An 18,872-nucleotide genomic window follows, 5' to 3' on the forward strand; every position below is an offset into this window, starting at 1 on the left:
ACCTGCCCACAGTCACACAGCTGACGAGTGGCCGAGCCGGGATTCGAACCCATGACCTCTGACTCCAAAGCCCGGGCTCCTTCCACTGAGCCACGCTGCTTCTCCACCCCAGCGCTTCGTACAGTGTTTGGCAGGTAGTGAGTGCTTAATCATAATCACTATTATTAATACATTCTCCCAAGTGAGAATATATAACGCTCTGCCCTCGGTAAGAACTCAATCATTACGACCGACGGATCGATGCGGTATTTGAGGATAAGGCTACCCCTCGAAAGCCACTGGAATTTCGATCCGGATGCCACCAAATCCCCAAAGAAAGTGATGAAAGTCCGGGAGATGTGGCTGCGGGTTGGATGTGGAATGGTTTTATTATCGGTCCGGTTTCTGCCCATCGTCAGGCGTTAAACCAACAAGACACCGGAAGGAAACAGGGAGGACACGGCTATCGGCCCCGGTGACGGCCGGAACTTAAAATTTCATGTTCAAAAATATATTGCGAGGCTGCGATCGGGGGGTTGAGTCATGGCTGGGGTCTCCCGTGTAGGCTGTGAACCGATACTCCTTCTCCAGATGGCAGTTCTGGGCACTCTGGGCGACTTCCACCTGAAGCTTGTTGGCCTTTGGGGTAGAGAGGGAAGAAGAGACAGGTTAAATGGGACGGCCGTGCTTATGGGCGTTTACTATAATCATTATTAATAATAACTGTGGTACTTGTTAAGCGCTCACTACGTGCCAAGCGCCGTTCACGTTAATCAAGTTGGACGCAGTCCCGGTCCCCCATAGAGCTCGCACTCTTAATCCCCATTTTACAGATGAGGTAACGGAGGGCCAGAGAAGTGAAGGGACTTGCCCGAGGTCACCGAGCAGACACGGGGCAGGGCCGGAATTAGAACCCAGGTCACGATTTTCTAAAACCATCAGGGTCATTCATTCAGTGGTATTTATTGAGCGCTTACTGTGTGCAGAGCACTGTACTAAGCGCTTGGGAAAGTACAAAACAGCAACAAATAGAGACGATCCCAGCTCACAACGGGGCTCACAGTCTAGAAGGGGGGAGATTGACAACGAAAGAAGTAAACAGGCATCAGTAGCATCATTATAAATAAATAGAATTACAGATATATACACATCACTAATAAAAATAAATAGAATTATAATTATAAATATGTACATATATACACAAGTGTTGCGGGGTGGGGCTGGGTAATAATAACGTTGGTATTTGTAAAGCGCTTACTATGTGCGGAGCACTGTTCTAAGCGCTGGGGGAGATACAGGGGAATCAGGTCGTCCCACGTGAGGCTCACAGTTAATCCCCATTTTACAGTTGAGGTAACTGAGGCCCAGAGAAGTGAAGTGACTTGCCCACAGTCCCACAGCTGACAATTGGCAAAGGCGGGATTCGAACCCATGACCTCTGACTTTCCACTGAGCCACGTTGCTTGTCTAGAGCAAAGGGAGCGGGTTGGGGCAATGGGGAGAGGAGAGGGAGCAGACGAAAAAGGGGGCTTCGGGTCACATTTCCATGATCTGCTTGTGGAATCTGGAAGATGTTGGTTAGCAGCATGGCCTAGTGGTTACAGCTGGGCCCCAGAGTCAGAAGGACCTGGGCTCTAATCCTCACACTGACACTTGTGAGCTGTGTGACCTTAAGAAGTCACTTCAATACTCTGTGCCTCACTTACCTCATCTGTAAGATGGGATAGAGACTGTGTCGGTAAGCAGGGAATGTGTCCGTTCATTGTTACTTTGTACTCTCCCATGGAGTAACTACCGTGCGCCGCACACAATGAGGGCTCAATAAATATGATTGACTGACCCGCTGACAACCTGATTAGTTTATATTCAATAGTATTTTATTGAGCGCTTACTGTGTGCAGAGCACTGTACTAAGCGCTTGGAATGGACAATTCGGGAATAGCATTACATCTAAGCCAGCATTTCGTACAGTGCCTGGAACATTATAAGCGTTAAACAAATACCATATAGAAAAAAATGTCGCTCCATGATGGTTTTGCCGGGTAGGGACTAAGGGAGGTGAAATCTGAGGCGGAAGGAGGCTTGGAGTGGAGAGTGAATCGGACGGTTTTAAGAACCGGGAAGGCTCCAAGGTAGCAGGCGTTTGTCCTTAATCGGGGCTTTAAAACCAAACAGAGGGAGGAAAGGGGAGCGGGGATTGTGGCGATATGTCAGATCCGGAGAAACGCTCGGTGTTAGACAGGCTGGTCTGAGCTTAGGCTGATTTCTTTATTTCCCCATTATAGCGTTTGTTAATTGCTTACTCTGCGCTCAGCACTGAGATAGATACAAGATAACTGGATCGGACCCGGTCCCTGTCCTCAAGGGGATTACAGTCTAAGATCTGGGGCCAGAAAAGGGATCTCATTCCCCTTTTACAGATGAGGAGGCTGAGGCCCAGAGAGGTTGTCTACTTGGCCGCGTCACCCAGCAGAACCGAGGCAGAGTTTGGAATGAGCGGAGGGCCCCGTTCTGGTGCGGAGATGAGGTCGGGGACTTCAAATCCCTGGATCCTTGGAGGGCTTGGGCCTCTCAGCGGACGCGGGGGGACGGGGTCAAGGGATTGGGAACCCTTGAGCCCAGGCAATCCCGGGACAGATAGAGCTTCTCTACAGACCTGGCTCTCTCTCCCCCACACAGAGCAAAAAGGGTTGACACAGACCTGGTTCTTTTCTTTCTTTTCTTTTCTTTTCTTTTCTCTGTCTCTTTCTCCCCCTCTCCCCTCCCTCCCTCCCTCCCTTTCTCTCTTTCTTTCTTTCCACTTACCCTGGGCAAAACACTGTACTAAGCTCTTGATCTACCAGATGTGGTCAGGCAGAGTTTGGGCTGAGACAGTGGCATCCCTTGTATGCTTCAATTTGGGCTCCGTCTGCTTCTCACTGCCCTACCTTTATCCCTATTTTACAGATGAAGCAACTGAGGCCCAGAGAAGTGAAATGACTTGCCCAAGGTCACATAGCAGACAGGTGGCAGATTCCCAGACCCGGCCTCTATCCACTAGGTATTATTAAGGTCCCACAGGGCCTGCAGCGAAGCACAGAGAGAGGGACCTTAAACCTAACGGATATGTTAAAGTCCCTTACCAGGGAGGTTACCGAAAAACGTTGGCATCGGAGACAGTCTTGAAAATGTAACACCAAAAAGTTCTAATGGGAAGGAGCTCTTTCTCCAGTGCCTTTGAGCAACCCCCAACCCCCACCATGAGAGACTGCCGTCACTGAATCCATCACTGATGCTGTCCTGCAGTTGCATCAGAAGAAAAAAGCACGGTCGAAAAAGGTAGAGGGCTAGAGGTAAAATGGAGGCTGTTGGAGAAAGGAGGAATCTCTTCTTGGGAGATTCTGATTGGGATGGACCGTCATTATTAACCCACCAGACGTGTAATTTGGTTCCTCTAAAAAATAAGGAGAGGGGAGAAGGTGGATCAAATTGCAGAGTCAGTCATTCAGTCGAGAAGACAGACAGACAGACGATCAGTTAGTTAATCAGCCCATCAGTCAGTCAGTCGGGCAGACAGGCAGACGGGCAGTCAGGCAGTCTGGAAATCAGTCCGTCAGGCAGGCGGGTAGGCAGTCCGACGGGCAGGCAGTCCGACAGGCAGTCGGTCCATCAGTCAGCCAGTCAGAGGAAGGCAATGGGTCAGTCAGGAAGGCAGTCAGACAGACAGGCAGGCAGTCCAGCAGGCAATCAGTCAGTCAGGTAGGCAGACAAGCAAGCAGTCAATCAGGCAGTCAGACAGGTGGACAGACAGGTGGTCTGGTGGTCAGTCAGTAAATCAGGCAGATAGGCAAGCGGAACTTAGGCAGTCAGTCAGTCAATCAAACAGGCATCCAGGCAATCAGTTAGACAGGCAGGCCATCCAGCAGTCAGTCAGTCAGTCAGAAAGGCAGGTAGGCAGTCAGGCAGACAATCAGACAGGCAGCAACTCATCAGGCGGGCAATCGGTCTTGTCAATCTGACCAGGAAGAAAGGAAGACACTGTCGCTGCAAAGTCGGCCACCTTCGCAGCAGGTTCAGTCCCTCGAAAAGCTGCCGTTGCTTGATGGTAAAATGGGGATGGAGACTGTGAGCTCCACGTGGGACAGGGACTGTGTCCAACCCAATTTGCTCATATTTTGATGGTACTGATGCCTGTCTACTTGTTTCGCTTTGTTGTCCGTCTCCCCCTTCGAGACTGTGAGCCCCTTGTTGGGTAGGGATTGTCTCGAACTGTTGCCAAATTGTACTTTCCAGGCACTTAGTACAGTGCTCTACACACAGTCAGCGCTCGATAAATATGTTTGATTGAATGAATGAATGAATTTTGGAAATGTATATTTATTCTATATTCATGACTAACTTCCCCGTTGGACTGTAAGCTCCTTGAGGGCAGGGAATGTATCCAGCAACTGTTTCGTTGTATTCTCCCAAGCACTGAGTACAGTGCTCTGCACACGGACAGTGCTCCGTAAAAATCATGGATCGATCTGACTTTGGAAACGTTTTCCTTCCTCCGGCCCACCCAGCGGATAGGATCGGTGATGTTCAAAATGACCCAAATGCCACAAGCCTCTCAGCGGTACTTGAATTCTGAAACTGACCATGAAAACACAGATGAAAAGGCGTGGGTGGTCTCAACCGACTCGAAGCTGCCCAGTTTTCCTTTCTGACCTTGAGTGAGGGGCCATCCAAAATCGGATGGGTGTTCCGGTGATTTTGCTTCGCGTCTATAATTCTATTTATTTTTGTGCTATTGATGCCTGTCTACTTGCTTTGTTCTGTTGTCTGTCTCCCCCTTCTAGACTGTGAGCCTGTCGTTGGGTACGGATGGTCTCAGTTGCCAAATTGTACTTTCCAAGCGCTCAGTACATCGGCAAGTGCAGTAAAACAAACAAGGTAATTAGGGTTCATTTTCATGAGGATTTTATGGGTTTTGTACATACCCTTATTTTATTTATGTATATTAATGTCTGTCTTCCCATCTTGACTGTAAACTCGTTGTGGGCAGGGAATGCATCTACCAGCTCTGTTTTATCGTACTCTGCCAAGCGCTTAGTACGGTGGTCGCCCCACAGTACACGCTCCATAAATACGACTGATGGAATAATGAGGAGCAGCGTGGCCTAGTAGAAAGGTACGGACCTGGGAGTCAGAGGCCCTGAGTTCTAATCCCAGCTCTGCCGTTTGTCTTCTGTGTGACCTTAGGAAAGTCACTTAACTAGTCTAGGCCTCAGCTTCCTCATCTGTAAAATGGGGTTTAAATACCTGCTTTCCCTTCTCCTTAGACCGTGAGCCCCATGTTCAATTCGACTGTATTTATTGAGTGCTTACTGTAGTCACTCATTCATTCATTCATTCATTCAATCGTATTTATTAAGCGCTTACTGTGTGCAGAGCACTGTACTAAGCTCTTGGGAAAGTACGATACAACAACAGTGACAATCCCTGCCCGTAACGAGCTCGCTTGGGAGAATAAATAGAATACCAAATAGACACATTCCCTGCTCACTAAAAGGTCACGGTCTGTGTCCCACCCCATCATCTTGTACCTACCCCGAGCTTAGTACAGTGCCGGGCACATAGTAAGCGCACGCATGGCGTAGGGAGAAGCAGGATGGCCTAGAGGATAGAGTCCGGGCCTGGGAATCAGAAGGCCATGGGTTCTAACTCCGGCTCTGCCACTTGTCTGCTGTGTGACCTTGGGCAAGTCACTCGCTTCTCTGGGCCTCAGGTCCCTCATCTGGAAAATGGAGTTTGAGACTGCGAGCCCCACGTGAGACAGGGATTGGATCCAACCCAATTTGCTTGAATCCCCCACTGTGCTTAGTACAGTGTCCGACATAGTAGACACTTAACAACTATGAGAAGCAGTGTGGCTTAATGGAAAAAGCCCGGGTTTAGGAGTCCGAGATCGTGGGTTCAAATCCCGGCTCTGCCACTTGTCAGCTGTGTGACTTTGGGCAAGTCGCTTCCCTTCTCTGTGCCTCAGTTCCCTCATCTATAAAATGGGCTTGAAGGACTGTGAGCCCTACGTGGGACAACCTGATAACCTTGTATCTCCCCCAGGGCTTAGAACAGTGCTTGGCACATACTAAGCGCTTAACAAATACCATCTTTATTGAATACCATAATTATTAAATACCACAATAATAATAATAACAACAGTAATGATGTATTTTATTATTACCTAGGAAATTTTCATCCCAGTTATTAGCCAGTTTGAGCCTCAGCTTCCTCAACTGTATAATGGGGATAAGATAACTCCTACCCCCTGCTTAGATTGTGAGCCCAGGTGGGACAGGGACTATGCCTGTCTGAAAAACTTGTACTTCCCCCAACGCTTAGTAAATAGCACAGTCATTATGGTCGTAAACTCTATAACTCTAATAAACTAGAGAATGGAAAATGTGCCCCAAGTACTTGAATAGGCAGAGAAACAGTGTGGCCTAATGGATAGAGCCCAAGCCTGGGAACCAGAAGGTCCTGGGTTCTAATCCCTCATCTGCCACTTGCCCGCTCTGTAACCTTGGGCAAGCCACTTCACTGCTCAGTGACCTCATCCGGAAAATGGGGATGAAGACTTGGAGTCCCACGTGGGACGTGGACTGCATCCCACCGGTTTAGCTTGTGTCTACCCCAGCGCTTAGAACAGTGCTTAGCAGAGAAGCAGCGTGGGTCAGTGGAAAGAGCACGGGCTTTGGAGTCAAAGATCATGGGTTCGAATCCCAGCTCTGCCACTTGTCAACTTTGGGCAAGTCACTTCACTTCTCTGGGCCTCAGTGACCTCATCTGTAAAATGGGGATTAAGAGTGTGAGCCCCACATGGGACGACCTGATTTCCCTGTGTCTACCCCAGCGCTTAGAACAGCGCTCTGCACATAGTAAGCGTTTAGCAAACACCAACATTATTATGATTATATATCTACAGATCCCATTCCAAAAAAAACCCAAAGACGAAACAGGCTGCCATCTGAGGATTCCTTCAACTGTGGGAGAAGGTCGGTAAAAAGTCAGGTCTGTAAAGGACGACAGTGGATAGATTTTTCGGAGCTCTTTTAAGGCTGCCAGTAGTTGATATAATCTCGCTGGTCCAACAGCATTTCTGGCAAGTTTCATTATTATGAAACTGACACTTGTGGGTTTCGTTAATGTTTGCAAGAGGGTTCTTTAGGCAGCTTCTTCCCGAGAGCCACATTACAAAATGTGACTTGGGTTTGCCTGTGGGAAAATGCATCTGAACTGCCCCCTGCTTCTTAAGAATACGAAAACCAGTCAACTTCTAAAGAGCACAGTCATTTTAAGAAGGAAAGAATGCTTTTTACATATTCTAGGGCTTGTCTGGCTTTCTCCATTTCCTCTTTGGGGGTCCCTCTCGTTTTATCTCTTCGTTCCTGCATCATCCGGATGTGGTTGTGGATTCGTTGCGCCAATTCCCGATCTCTGACCGCTCTGAGAAAACCAAGGGCAACAAGAACATCCATTTAACTGTGGTATTTGTGAAGTCCTAGGCCACGATACGTGGCCTAGTGGAGAGAGCCCGGGCCTGGGAGCCCGAAGGACCCGGGTTCTAATCCCGGCTCCACCATTCGTCTGCTCTGCGACCTTGGGCAAGTCGATTCCTTATCTGTGCCCCAGAAACCTCATCTGTAAAATGGAGATTAAGACTGTGAGCCCCATGTGGGACGTGGACTGTGTCCAACTTGATTGGCTTGTATCTACCCCAGCACTTAGTACAGTGCCCGGCTTACTATCAACCTCTGCATGAAACAAAAACTTCTCACTCTAGGCTTCAAGGTTCTCCATCCCCTTGCCCCCTCCTACCTCTCCTCCCTTCTCTCTTTCCTCCGCCCACCCTACACGCTCCATTCCTCTGTCCCCCACCTCCTCACCGTCCCCCATTCTCACCTATCCCACTGTCGACCCCTGGCCCACGTCCTCCCGCGGTCCCGGAACGCCCTCCCTCCTCACCTCCGCCAAACTCATTCTCTTCCCCTCTTCGAAACCCTACTTAAAACTCACCTCCTCCAAGAGGCCTTCCCAGATTGAGCTCCTCTTCTCCCTCTACTCCCTCTACCGCCCCCCCTTCACCTCTCCGCAGCTTAACCCTCTTCTCCCCCCATCTCCCTCCGCTCCTCCCACTCTCCCTTCCCCTCCCCTCGGCACCGTACTCGTCCGCTCAAATGTATATATTTTCTTTACCCTATTTATTTCGTTAATGAGATGTACATCACCTTGATTTTATTTATTTGCTATCGGTTTTAATGAGATGTTCATCCCCTCGATCCTATTTATTGCTATTGTTCTTGTCCGTCCGTCTCCCCCGATTAGACCGTAAGCCCGTCAAAGGGCAGGGACTGTCTCTATCGGTTACCGATTTGTACATTCCAAGCACTTAGCACAGTGCTCTGCACATAATAAGCGCTCAATAAATACTATTGAATGAATGAATGAAAAAGTGCTTAGTAAAAAACATAACAAATGCTTACTATGTGCCAAGCACTGTACTAACCACTGGGGTAGGTACAAGATAATCAGGTTTGTCCCACATGGGAGTCACAGACCAAGTTGAAGGGAGAAAAGCACTGAAAACACATTTTACAGTTGAGGAAAATGAGACACTTGAGAAGTGAAATGAATCTGCTCAAAGTCACACAGCAGGCATGTGGTGGGAGCAGAATTAGAACCCAGGCCCTCCCAGGATCTTTCCACTAGGCCACATTGTTTCCCATTTTAGCTATTCCCCTTGCCACTGATTTTTCTGTCCCACTGGAAGGTATTTTCTCATTCTGGAAAATGTCTACTTCTTTTATTTTGTTGTCTGTCTCCCCCTTCTAGACTGTGAGCGCGTTGTTGGGTAGGGGTTGTCTCTATGCCTGTTGTTCCTCTGGAAACGTAAGCTCATTGCGGGGAGGAGAAAGTATCGACTAACTCTGCTATATTGTACTCGCCCAAGCGCTTAGTACAGTGCTCTGCACACAGTAAGGGCTCAAAAAATACAATTGATCGCTCGATCGACTGATCGATCCCGATAAAAAGGAGCCCCAGAGAACAGGGGATATGTCGAACCTTGGCAGAACTTTGCTGAGGGAGTTGCTGACACCAGCAGATAATAATAATAATTAATAATAATTATGGTCTTTGTTAAGCACTTAGTATGTGCCAGCCACTGTATTTAGCACCGGGGTGGATATAAGCAAATCGGGTTGGACCTAGTTCCTGTTCCATTTGGGGCCCCCAGCCTCAATCCTCATTTTACAGATGAGATTACTGAGGGACAGAGAAGTGAAGTGACTTGTCCAAGGTCACACAGACAAGCGTGAAGTTAAGAAGCAGCGTGGCTCAGTGGAAAGAGCCCGGGCTTTGGAGTCACAGGTCATGGGTTCGAATCCCGGCTCTGCCACTTGTCAGCTGTGTGACTGTGGGCAAGTCACTTCATTTCATTCAATAGTATTTTTTTTGAGCGCTTACTATGTGCAGAGCACTGTACTAAGCGCTTGGAATGAACACGTCGGCAACAGATAGAGACAGTCCCTGCCGTTTGACGGGCTTACGGTCTATTCGGACGGGCTTACAGTCTAATCGGACTTCTCTGTGCCTCAGTTACCTCATCTGTAAAATGGGGATGAAGACTGTGAGCCTCACGAGGGACAACCTGATTTCCCTCTATCTCTTCCAGCGCTTAGAACAGTGCTCTGCACATAGAGAAGCAGCGTGTCTCAATGGAAAGAAAGAGCAAGGGCTTTGGAGTCAGAGGTCATGAGTTCAAATCCCAGCTCTGCCACTTGTCAGCTGTGGGCAAGTCACTTCACTTCTCTGTGCCTCAGGTTCCTCATCTGTAAAATGGGGATTAAGACTGTGAGCCCCACGAGGGACAACCTGATTCGCCTGTGTCTACCCCAGCGCTTAGAACGGTGCTCTGCACGTAGTAAGAGCTTAACCAACATTATTATTATTTTTATTATAGTAAGCGCTTAACAAATACTAACATTATTATTATTATTATTAAGTGGTGGAGCCAGAATTAGAACCCATGACCCTCTGACTCCCAGGCCCGGGCTCTATTCACTATGCCACGAACCTGGCATTCATGGAATTGTGAAGGTGAAGTGGGCAACCTTTTATTTAAGGAAAAAAATGTATTTGCTAAGGGCTTCCTGTTTGCCAAGCACTATTCTGCCACTGAGGAAGATACAAAGTAATCACGGCATAGTAGAGAAGCAGCAGGGCGTGCAGCAGGGCAGCAGAGCCCTGTGCTAAGCGCTTGGGAGAGTATAACACAACAAAAAGAGACATTCATTGCCCACAACAAGCTTACGGTCTAGCGATGCCCTAGGTAGTCTCATCACGCCTTAGTGGAAAGATCCTGGGAGCCGGAAGGACCTGGGTTCTAATCCCAGCTCCTCCCCATGTCTGCCCTGAGACCTTGGGCAACTCACTTCGCTTCTCTGGGCCTCAGTGACCTCATCTGTAAACATCCCGATTAGACCGTAAGCCCGTCAAAGGGCAGGGACTGTCTCTATGGGTTACCGATTTGTACATTCCAAGTGCTTAGTACAGTGCTCTGCACATAGTAAGCGCTCAATAAATACTATTGAATGAATCTGTAAAATGGGGATTAAGAGTGTGAGCCCTGTGTGGGACAGGGACCGTGTCCAACCCGCTTAACTTGTATCTACCTCAGCGCTTCGAACAGTGCTTAATACATAGCAAGCACTTATCAAGTACCGTTAGTATTATTATTCTGGTCGGAGGCAATTTCCACACGGTGCAGTCCTATTAGAGAGGGAAGCAGCACGGTTTTTGTGGAAAGAACACGGAACTGGGAGTCAGGAGACACGGGGTTCTAATCCTGACTCCATCACTTACCGGCTGTGTGACCCTGGGCAAGTCAGTCAATCAGTCATTCATTCATTCAATTATATTTATCGAGGGCTTACTCTGTGCAAAACACTGTACTAAGCGCTTGGAAGAGTATAATATAACAACAGACACACTCCCGGCCAATTTGAGTTTCCACCCCCGATTCTCTCCCGTGTCGCTGTTGCCCAGCACAGGTGAGTTTTGACTCGTAGCCGTCGGCCTGCCGCTCGCTAGCCGCTGCTCGAGCTAGGAATGGAATGGATGTCCCTCGGCTTCACGCTCCAGGTGCGACCCTGAGAGGTGTAGTAACCTCAGAGCAGGTACTATTTTACAAAAAATCCAAACCCCATAATGAACACATGTGTTGGAGCACAAAAGAATGTTTTTCAACAATAACAATAATGTTGGTATTCGTTAAGCGCTTACTATGTGCAGAGCACTGTTCTAAGCGCTGGGGTAGATACAGGATAATCGGGTTGTCCCACGTGAGGCTCAAAGTCTTCATCCCTATTTTACAGATGAGGTCACTGAGGCACAGAGAAGCGAAGTGACTTGCCCACCGTCACACAGCTGACAAGTGGCAGAGTCGGGATTATCCAAGTGCCTAAAAGAGTGGTTTCTTTTTCGCCTACGATGTGATTTTCCCTTTTGGCCTCAGTGATTTTCAGGGTGATTGGACCCCCTCCTCCATCCGGCCCTTCTGCCCCCAGCCTCTGCTTTACTGGGTTTCGGTCGTTGTCGCCACTGCGTGTAAAGGAATACGAAATGGAAGCAGATATCTGGCAAACCCAGAACGACAAGCTCACCGAACAGCTTCACAAGGAGTACTGTTATTAATATGCTGTCAGGATAACAGCAACCGCATAGCTGGCACAATCAATCGATCCATCGATCGATCGATTCATTCATTCAATAGTATTTATTAAGCGCCTACTATGTGCAGAGCACTGTACTAAGCGCTTGGAATGGACAATTCGGCAACAGATAGAGACGGTCCCTGCCCTTTGACGTGCTTACGGTCTAGTCGGGGGAGACAGATGGACGAAAACAAGACAACTTAATCGCGATAAATAGAATCAAGGGGATGGACACCTCGTTAACAGAATAAATAGGGTAATAAAAATCTATCCAAATGAGCACAGTGCTGAGGGGAGGGGAAGGGAGAAGGGGAGGAGCAGAGGGAAAGGGGGGGATTGATGGAATCGATGGAACTTAACCACTGCACTGAGCGCTAGGGAGAGTATGCTACAGTAGAGTTGAGAGTCATGATCCCTGTCAGCCAGGAACCAGCCTGAGCCAGTCATTTCACTTCCCTGTGCCTCGGTTACCTCATAATAATAATAATAATAATAATGTTGGTATTTGTTAAGCGCTTACTACGTGCAGAGCACTGCTCTAAGCGCTGGGGTAGATACAGGGGAATCAGGTTGTCCCACGAGAGGCTCACAGTTAATCCCCATTTTACAGAGGAGGTCACTGAGGCCCAGAGAAGTGAAGTGACCTGCCCACAGTCCCCCAGCTGACAAGCGGCAGAGCCGGGATTCGAACCCATGACCTCTGACACCTAAGCCCGGGCTCTTTTCCACTGAGCCACGCTGCTCATCTGTACAATGGGGATAAAGAACGTGAGCCCCATGTGCGACAGGGCCTGGGACCAACCCGATCTGCTTGTCTCCACCCCGGCGGTTAGTACGGTGCCTGGGACATAGTAAGTGCTTAATAAATACCACAGTTATTATTATTATTATTATTGTTAGACCATCTCCCTCCTCGTGACCTCTCGCAGGCACCGTCCACCCCCATCTTTGTAGCCCTTAGCGGCAGTAGAGGGCTGCACCGGGGAGAGGGTTTTTGGGTTTATTTATTGGTGTTTTTTTCTTAAATGCCAGGCACTGTATTAAGCAGTCAGGTAGATACAAGCTCATCAGGTTGGACGCAGTCCCTGTCCCACGTGGGGCTCACAGTCTTAATCCCCATTTTACAGATGAGATGACCGAGGCCCAGGGAAGTTAAGGGACTTGCCCAAAGTCACACCGCAGACAGGTGGAGGATCCGGGATTAGAACCCAGGTCCTTCTGACGCCTAGGGCTGTACTCTATCCACTGGGCCACCCCGCTTCTAATGTGGGAAGTGAGGGCAGGTCTGCTCTCTCACAGGAAAAGAGCCGGGCAGAGGAGGCTGCCCACGGAAGCAGCGGGGCTCAGTGGAAAGAGCCCGAGCTTGGGAGTCAGAGGTCGTGGGTTCTAATCCCGGCTCTGCCGCTCATCAGCTGTGTGACTTTGGGCAAGTCACTTAACCTCTCTGGGCCTCAGTGACCTCATCTGGAAAATGGGGATGAAGATTGTGAGCCCCATGTGGGACAACCTGATTACCTTCTATCTACCCAATGTTTAGAACACTGCCTGGCACATAGTAAGTGCTTAACAAATAACAAATTATTATTATTATTAGCCATGGCTTCAGCTAGCCCAATCTCCCACAAGGCCTCCTTTCAGGTCCAGCAGCTAATAATAATAATAATAATAATGTTGGTATTTGTTAAGCACTTATTATGTGCAGAGCACTGTTCTAAGTGGTGGGGGAGATACAGGGTAATCAGGTTGTCCCACGTGAGGCTCACGGTCTTCATCCCCATTTGACAGATGAGGTCACTGAGGCCCAGAGAAGTGAAGTGACTTGCCCCCCGTCACACGGCTGCCAAGTGGCAGAGCCAGGATTCGAACCCATGACCTCTGGCTCCCAAGCCCGGGTTCTTTCCACTGAGCCACGCTGCTTCTCGGATAAGTACAGGCGGAGGCTGGGAGGGAATAATAATAATGACTGTGCTGTTTGTTAAGTGTTTATTATGTGCCAGGCACTGGACTAAGCAGCGGGGTGGTTACAAGTAAATCGGGCTGGACCCAGTCCTTGTCGCACCTGGGGCCCCCAGTCTCCATCCTCATTTTCCAGATGAGGTCACTGAGGCCCAGAAAAGTGAAATGACTTGGCCAAGGCCACACAGCAGACACGTGGCAGAGCCGGCATTAGAACCCTGGCCCTTCTGACTCCCAGGTCTGTGCTCTCTCCACTGATAACAGATGACACGCAGATCTACATCTCCGCCCCTGTCCTCTCCCCCTCCCTTCAGGCTCGCATCTCCTCCCGCCTCCGGGACGTCTCCACCTGGATGTCGGCCCGCCACCTAAAACTCAACATGAGCAAGACTGAGCTCCTCATCTTCCCTCCCAAGCCCGGCCCGCTCCCAGACTTCTCCATCACCGTGGATGGCACGACCATCCTTCCCGTCCCGCAGGCCCGCAATCTCGGTGTCATCCTTGACTCGTCCCTCTCGTTCACCCCACACATCCTATCCGTTACCGAGACCTGCCGGTTTCACCTCTACGATATCGCCAAGATCCGCCCTTTCCTCTCCACCCAGACGGCTACCTTACTATTACGGGCTCTCGTTATATCCCGGCTAGACTACCTTGTCGGCCTTCTCTCTGATCTCCCTTCCTCCTCTCTCACCCCGCTCCGGTCTATTCTTCACTCTGCCGCCCGGCTCATCTTCCCGCAGAAACGATCGGGGCGTGTCACTCCCCTTCTTAAACAACTCCAGTGGTTGCCTATCGACCTCCGCTCCAAACAAAAACTCCTCACTCTAGGCTTCAAGGCTCTCCATCACCTTGCCCCTTCCTACCTCTCCTCCCTTCTCTCTTTCTACCGCCCACCCCGCACGCTCCGCTCCTCCGCCGCCCACCTCCTCGCCGTCCCTCGGTCTCGCCTATCCCGCCGTCGACCCCCGGGTCACGTCCTCCCGCGGTCCCGGAACGCCCTCCCTCCTCACCTCCGCCAAACTGATTCTCTTTCCCTCTTCAAAACCTTACTTAAAAATCACCTCCTCCAAGAGGCCTTCCCAGACTGAGCTCCTCTTCCCCCTCTACTCCCTCTGCCATCCCCCCTTTACCTCTCCGCAGCTAAAGCCTCATTTTCCCCTTTTCCCTCTGCTCCTCCCCCTCTCCCTTCCCATCCCCACAGCACCGTACTCATCCGCTCAACTGTATATATTTTCGTTACCCTATTTATTTTGTTAATGAATTGTACATCGCCTTGATTCTATTTAGTTGCCATCGGTTTTTACGAGACGTTCTTCCCCTCGACGCTGTTTAGTGCCATCGTTCTTGTCTGTCCGTCTCCCCCGATTAGACCGTAAGCCCGTCAAACGGCAGGGACCGTCTCTATCTGTTGCCGACTTGTTCATCCCAAGCGCTTAGTACAGTGCTCTGCACATAGTAAGCGCTCAATAAATACTATTGAATGAATAATAATAATTTTGGTATTCGTTAAGCGCTTACTATGTGCCAAGCACTGTTCTAAGCACTGGGTACATACAAGGTCATCGGGTCGTCCCACGCAGGGCTCACAGTCTTCCACCCCATTTTACAGATGAGGTCACTGAGGCCCAGAGAAATGAAGTGACTTGCCCACAGTCACACAGCTGGCAGGTGGCAGAGCCGGGATTCGAACCCGTGACCTCTGACTCCCAAGCCCGGGCTCTTTCCACGGAGCCCCACCGTAGAGCAGCAGTGACCCACCTGGCCTCTTCTGTTTCCTGTACTGATTTTCCCATCACCATTCCTCGCAGTAGGTGCTTCTTTCCAGATAGCTGGATCGCCTTCTCCTCACCGCTCCCGATATCAGTGGCGTAGGGGGCTCTGGCAGCTGCCTGGGGAAATGACGATAATAATAATAATAATAATGATAATTACGGTATCTGTTCATTCATTCAATCGTATTTATTGAGCGCTTACTGTGTGCAGAGCACTGTACTAAGTGCTTGGAATGGACAATTGGGCAACAAATAGAGGCGATCCCTACCCAACAACGGGCTCACAGCCTAGAAGAGGGGAGAAAGGCAACAAAACAAAACAAATAGGCATCAGTAACACGGACAGGCAACGACAGCATTTGTTAAGCACTGACTATGTGCTGTGCATTCTTCTAAGCGCTGGGGTAGATACACGATAATCGTGTTGGAAAGACAAGGGGCCTCCCGTTATTCCCTTCTTTATTTTGTTAATGAATTGTACATCGCCTTGATTCTATTTAGTCGCCATTGCTTTTACGAGATGTTCTTCCCCTCGACTCTATTTATCGCCATCGTTCTCGTCTGTCCATCTCCCCCGATTAGACCGTAGGCCCGTCAGACGGCAGGGACCGTCTCTATCTGTTGCCGACTTGTTCATTCCAAGCGCTTAGTACAGTGCTCTGCACATAGTAAGCGCTCAATAAATACTATTGAATGAATTGAATGAATGAATAATGGCCTTTATTAACAATGTAGGATTACAATGAACACATTACCTAATGATAATAATATTGGTCTGCTCCCCCTTCCCTCCCCTCCCCCCTCTGCTCCTCCCCCCTCCCCTCAGCACTGTGCTCAATTGTATATATTATTTATTACCCTCTCTATTTTGTTAATGAGGTGTACATCCCCTTGATCTTATTTATCTTGATGATGTTGTCTTGTTTCTGTTCTGTCCCGTTTTGCTCTGCTGCCTGTCTCCCCCATTTAGACCGTGAACCTGTCACTGGGCAGGGATTGTTTCTATCTGCTGCCGAATTGTACCTTCCAAGCGCTTAGTACAGTGCTCTGCACATAGTAAGCCCTCAATAAACACTATTGATTGAATGTAGGACATGGCCTGTGTCCAACTCGATTAGTTTGGCACAGAGTAAGGGCTTAGAGAAGCAGCACGGACAAGGGACTGCGTCCAACCCGATTTGCTTATATCCGCCCCAGCGCTTAGTACAGTGCCTGGCACATGGTGAGCACTTAACAGATACCACAATTATTATTATTATTATTAGGAAATACTGTAAAAAATGACAATATTGACGATGATGACTGTGGTATTTGTCAAGTGCTTAAGAAATGCCAAGCATTGTATTAAGCACTGGGGTAGACAAAAACTAATCAGATTAGACTTTCGTCCAGTAGTATTTATTGAGTGCTTACTATGTGCAGAGCACTGTCCTGAGCGCTTGGAATGTACAAATCGGCACAATGCTCCTGTTCCACATGGGGCTAAACAATCTAAGAAGGAGGGAATACATATATTCAATCAGTTGTATTTATTGAGCTCTTAACCATGTGCAAAGCATTTGGGAGAAAAGCAGCATGGCTCAGTGGAAAGAGCCCAGGCTTGGGAGTCAGAGGTCATGGGTTCAAATCGGGCTCTGCCACTTGTCAGCCGTGTGACTGTGGGCAAGTCACTTCACTTCTCTGTGCCTCAGTTACCTCAACTGTAAAATGGGGATTAAATGTGAGCCTCACGTGGGACAACCCTATTACCCTGTATCTACCCCAGCACTTAGAACAGTGCTCTGCACGTAGTAAGCACTTAACAAATACCAACATTATTATTATTATTATAATAGAATTAGATTGTGAAGAGTTACAATCTAGAAGTACTGAATACCTATTTTACAGTTGAGGAAACCGAGGCACCGAGAAGTGACTTGCCCAAGGTCAGTAGACAAATGGCAGAGTCAGAATTAGAACCTAGGCCCAAGCTCTTTCCATTAGGCTTTACCGCTTCTCAGCTAATTGAGCAGCTGCTAAAAAATAATGTTGGCCAGATGCTAATGTTCACCAAACAGGCAGGATTAGGTTACAGGTTGAATATATGTAATGTTGGTATTTGTTAAGCGCTTACTATGTGCAGAGCACTGTTCTAAGAGCTGGGGTAGATACAGGGTAATCAGATTGTCCCACGTGAGGCTCACAGTCTTAATCCCCATTTTCCAGATGAGGTAACTGAGGTACAGAGAAGTGAAGTGACTTGCCCACAGTCACACAGCTGACAGGTGGCAGAGCCAGGATTCGAACCCATGATCTCTGATTCCCAAACCCGGGCTCTTTCCACTGAGCCACGCTGCTTCTCCACATCTCCCATCACCTCAAACTGAACGTATCCACAACCAAACTCCTCATCTTCTTACCCAAACCCTGTCCTTCCCTGTCTTTTCCATCACTGTAGACAATACTGCTCTCATTCTTCCCTCACAAGACTGTAGCCTTGGATTATTTTGATTGATTTCTCTCATTCAACCCACATATATTAATGTCACCCAATCCTGTCAGTTCTACCTTCACGACATGGTTCGAATCTTCCTTTTCCTCTCCATCCAACTGCTATTAGGCTGATCCAAGCAATTATCCTATCTCCCATTGACAACCGAATACTCACCCAGCAGACGAGTGGAGGAGCCGGGATTAGAACCCAGATCCGGGTTCTCCCATCTCCGCCGCTTGTCAGCTGTGTGACTTTGGGCAAATCACTTAACTTCTCTGGGCCTCAGTTCCCTCAACTGTAAAATGGGGATGAAGACTGTGAGCCCCACGTGGGACAACCTGATCACCTTGTATCCTCCCCAGCGCTTAGAACAGTGCTTTGCACATAGTAAGCGCTTAACAAATGCCATCATTATTATTATTATTTCTACTAGGCCACAGTATTTCCCAGCCCTGCTGTTACCCTTATTGGCAGGCTTAATTTTTCAATGACCCACACAATTGCCCCAACCCCTTTTTAATGCTTCCAAAATGGGACAGTTATGCAACTGAACATCGTATAGAAAATCTATTATGACAAAAGAAAGATTTTATACTTTAAAACGAGAGCTTGTGTTTATTTGATCATTTCAGTTGTTTGCTCGTCCTCATCATGAATTTTCAAAAACATACAAATCTCCCTCCTTGAAAGATAAACCGTCATATAACAAGAGCTAGAGAAGCGGCGTGGCCTGGTGGAGAGAGCAGAGACCCGGGAGTCAGAAGGTCATGGATTCTAATCCCTCCTCTGACACTTGTCTGCTGTGTGACCTTGGCCGAGTCACTTATGTTCTCTGGGCCTCGGTTACCTCATCTGTAAAAAGGGGATTAAGACTGTGAGAGCCATGTGGGACGGGGGCTGTGTCCAACCCGATTAGCTTCTATCTACCCTTGCACATCATACAGTGCCTGGCAC

General features: G+C 48.7%; 1 protein-coding gene across 5 annotated transcripts in view; it reads right to left on the reverse strand.

Moving 5' to 3' along the window:
• Positions 1–343: 343 nt before the first annotated feature.
• Positions 344–18,872, reverse strand: part of LRRC27 (leucine rich repeat containing 27) — a 64,868-nt gene continuing 46,339 nt past the window's right edge. Inside the window, exons 9-11 of one of the 5 annotated variants that reach the window (XM_029059269.2) lie at positions 15,432–15,562; positions 7,320–7,446; positions 344–618 (exon numbers count right to left, since the gene is read on the reverse strand). In XM_029059269.2, coding sequence (XP_028915102.1) covers positions 469–618; positions 7,320–7,446; positions 15,432–15,562 — 408 coding nt within the window. In that variant the 3' untranslated portion in view covers positions 344–468. Of the gene's footprint in view, positions 619–7,319; positions 7,447–15,431; positions 15,563–18,872 lie in introns of those variants that run through there. The other 4 variants (XM_029059271.2, XM_029059270.2, XM_029059273.2 and 1 more) reach the window with 4 other exon arrangements.

The sequence above is a fragment of the Ornithorhynchus anatinus genome, chromosome 3, assembly GCF_004115215.2.
Source record: "Ornithorhynchus anatinus isolate Pmale09 chromosome 3, mOrnAna1.pri.v4, whole genome shotgun sequence".
Classification (NCBI taxonomy): Eukaryota; Metazoa; Chordata; class Mammalia; order Monotremata; family Ornithorhynchidae; genus Ornithorhynchus; species Ornithorhynchus anatinus.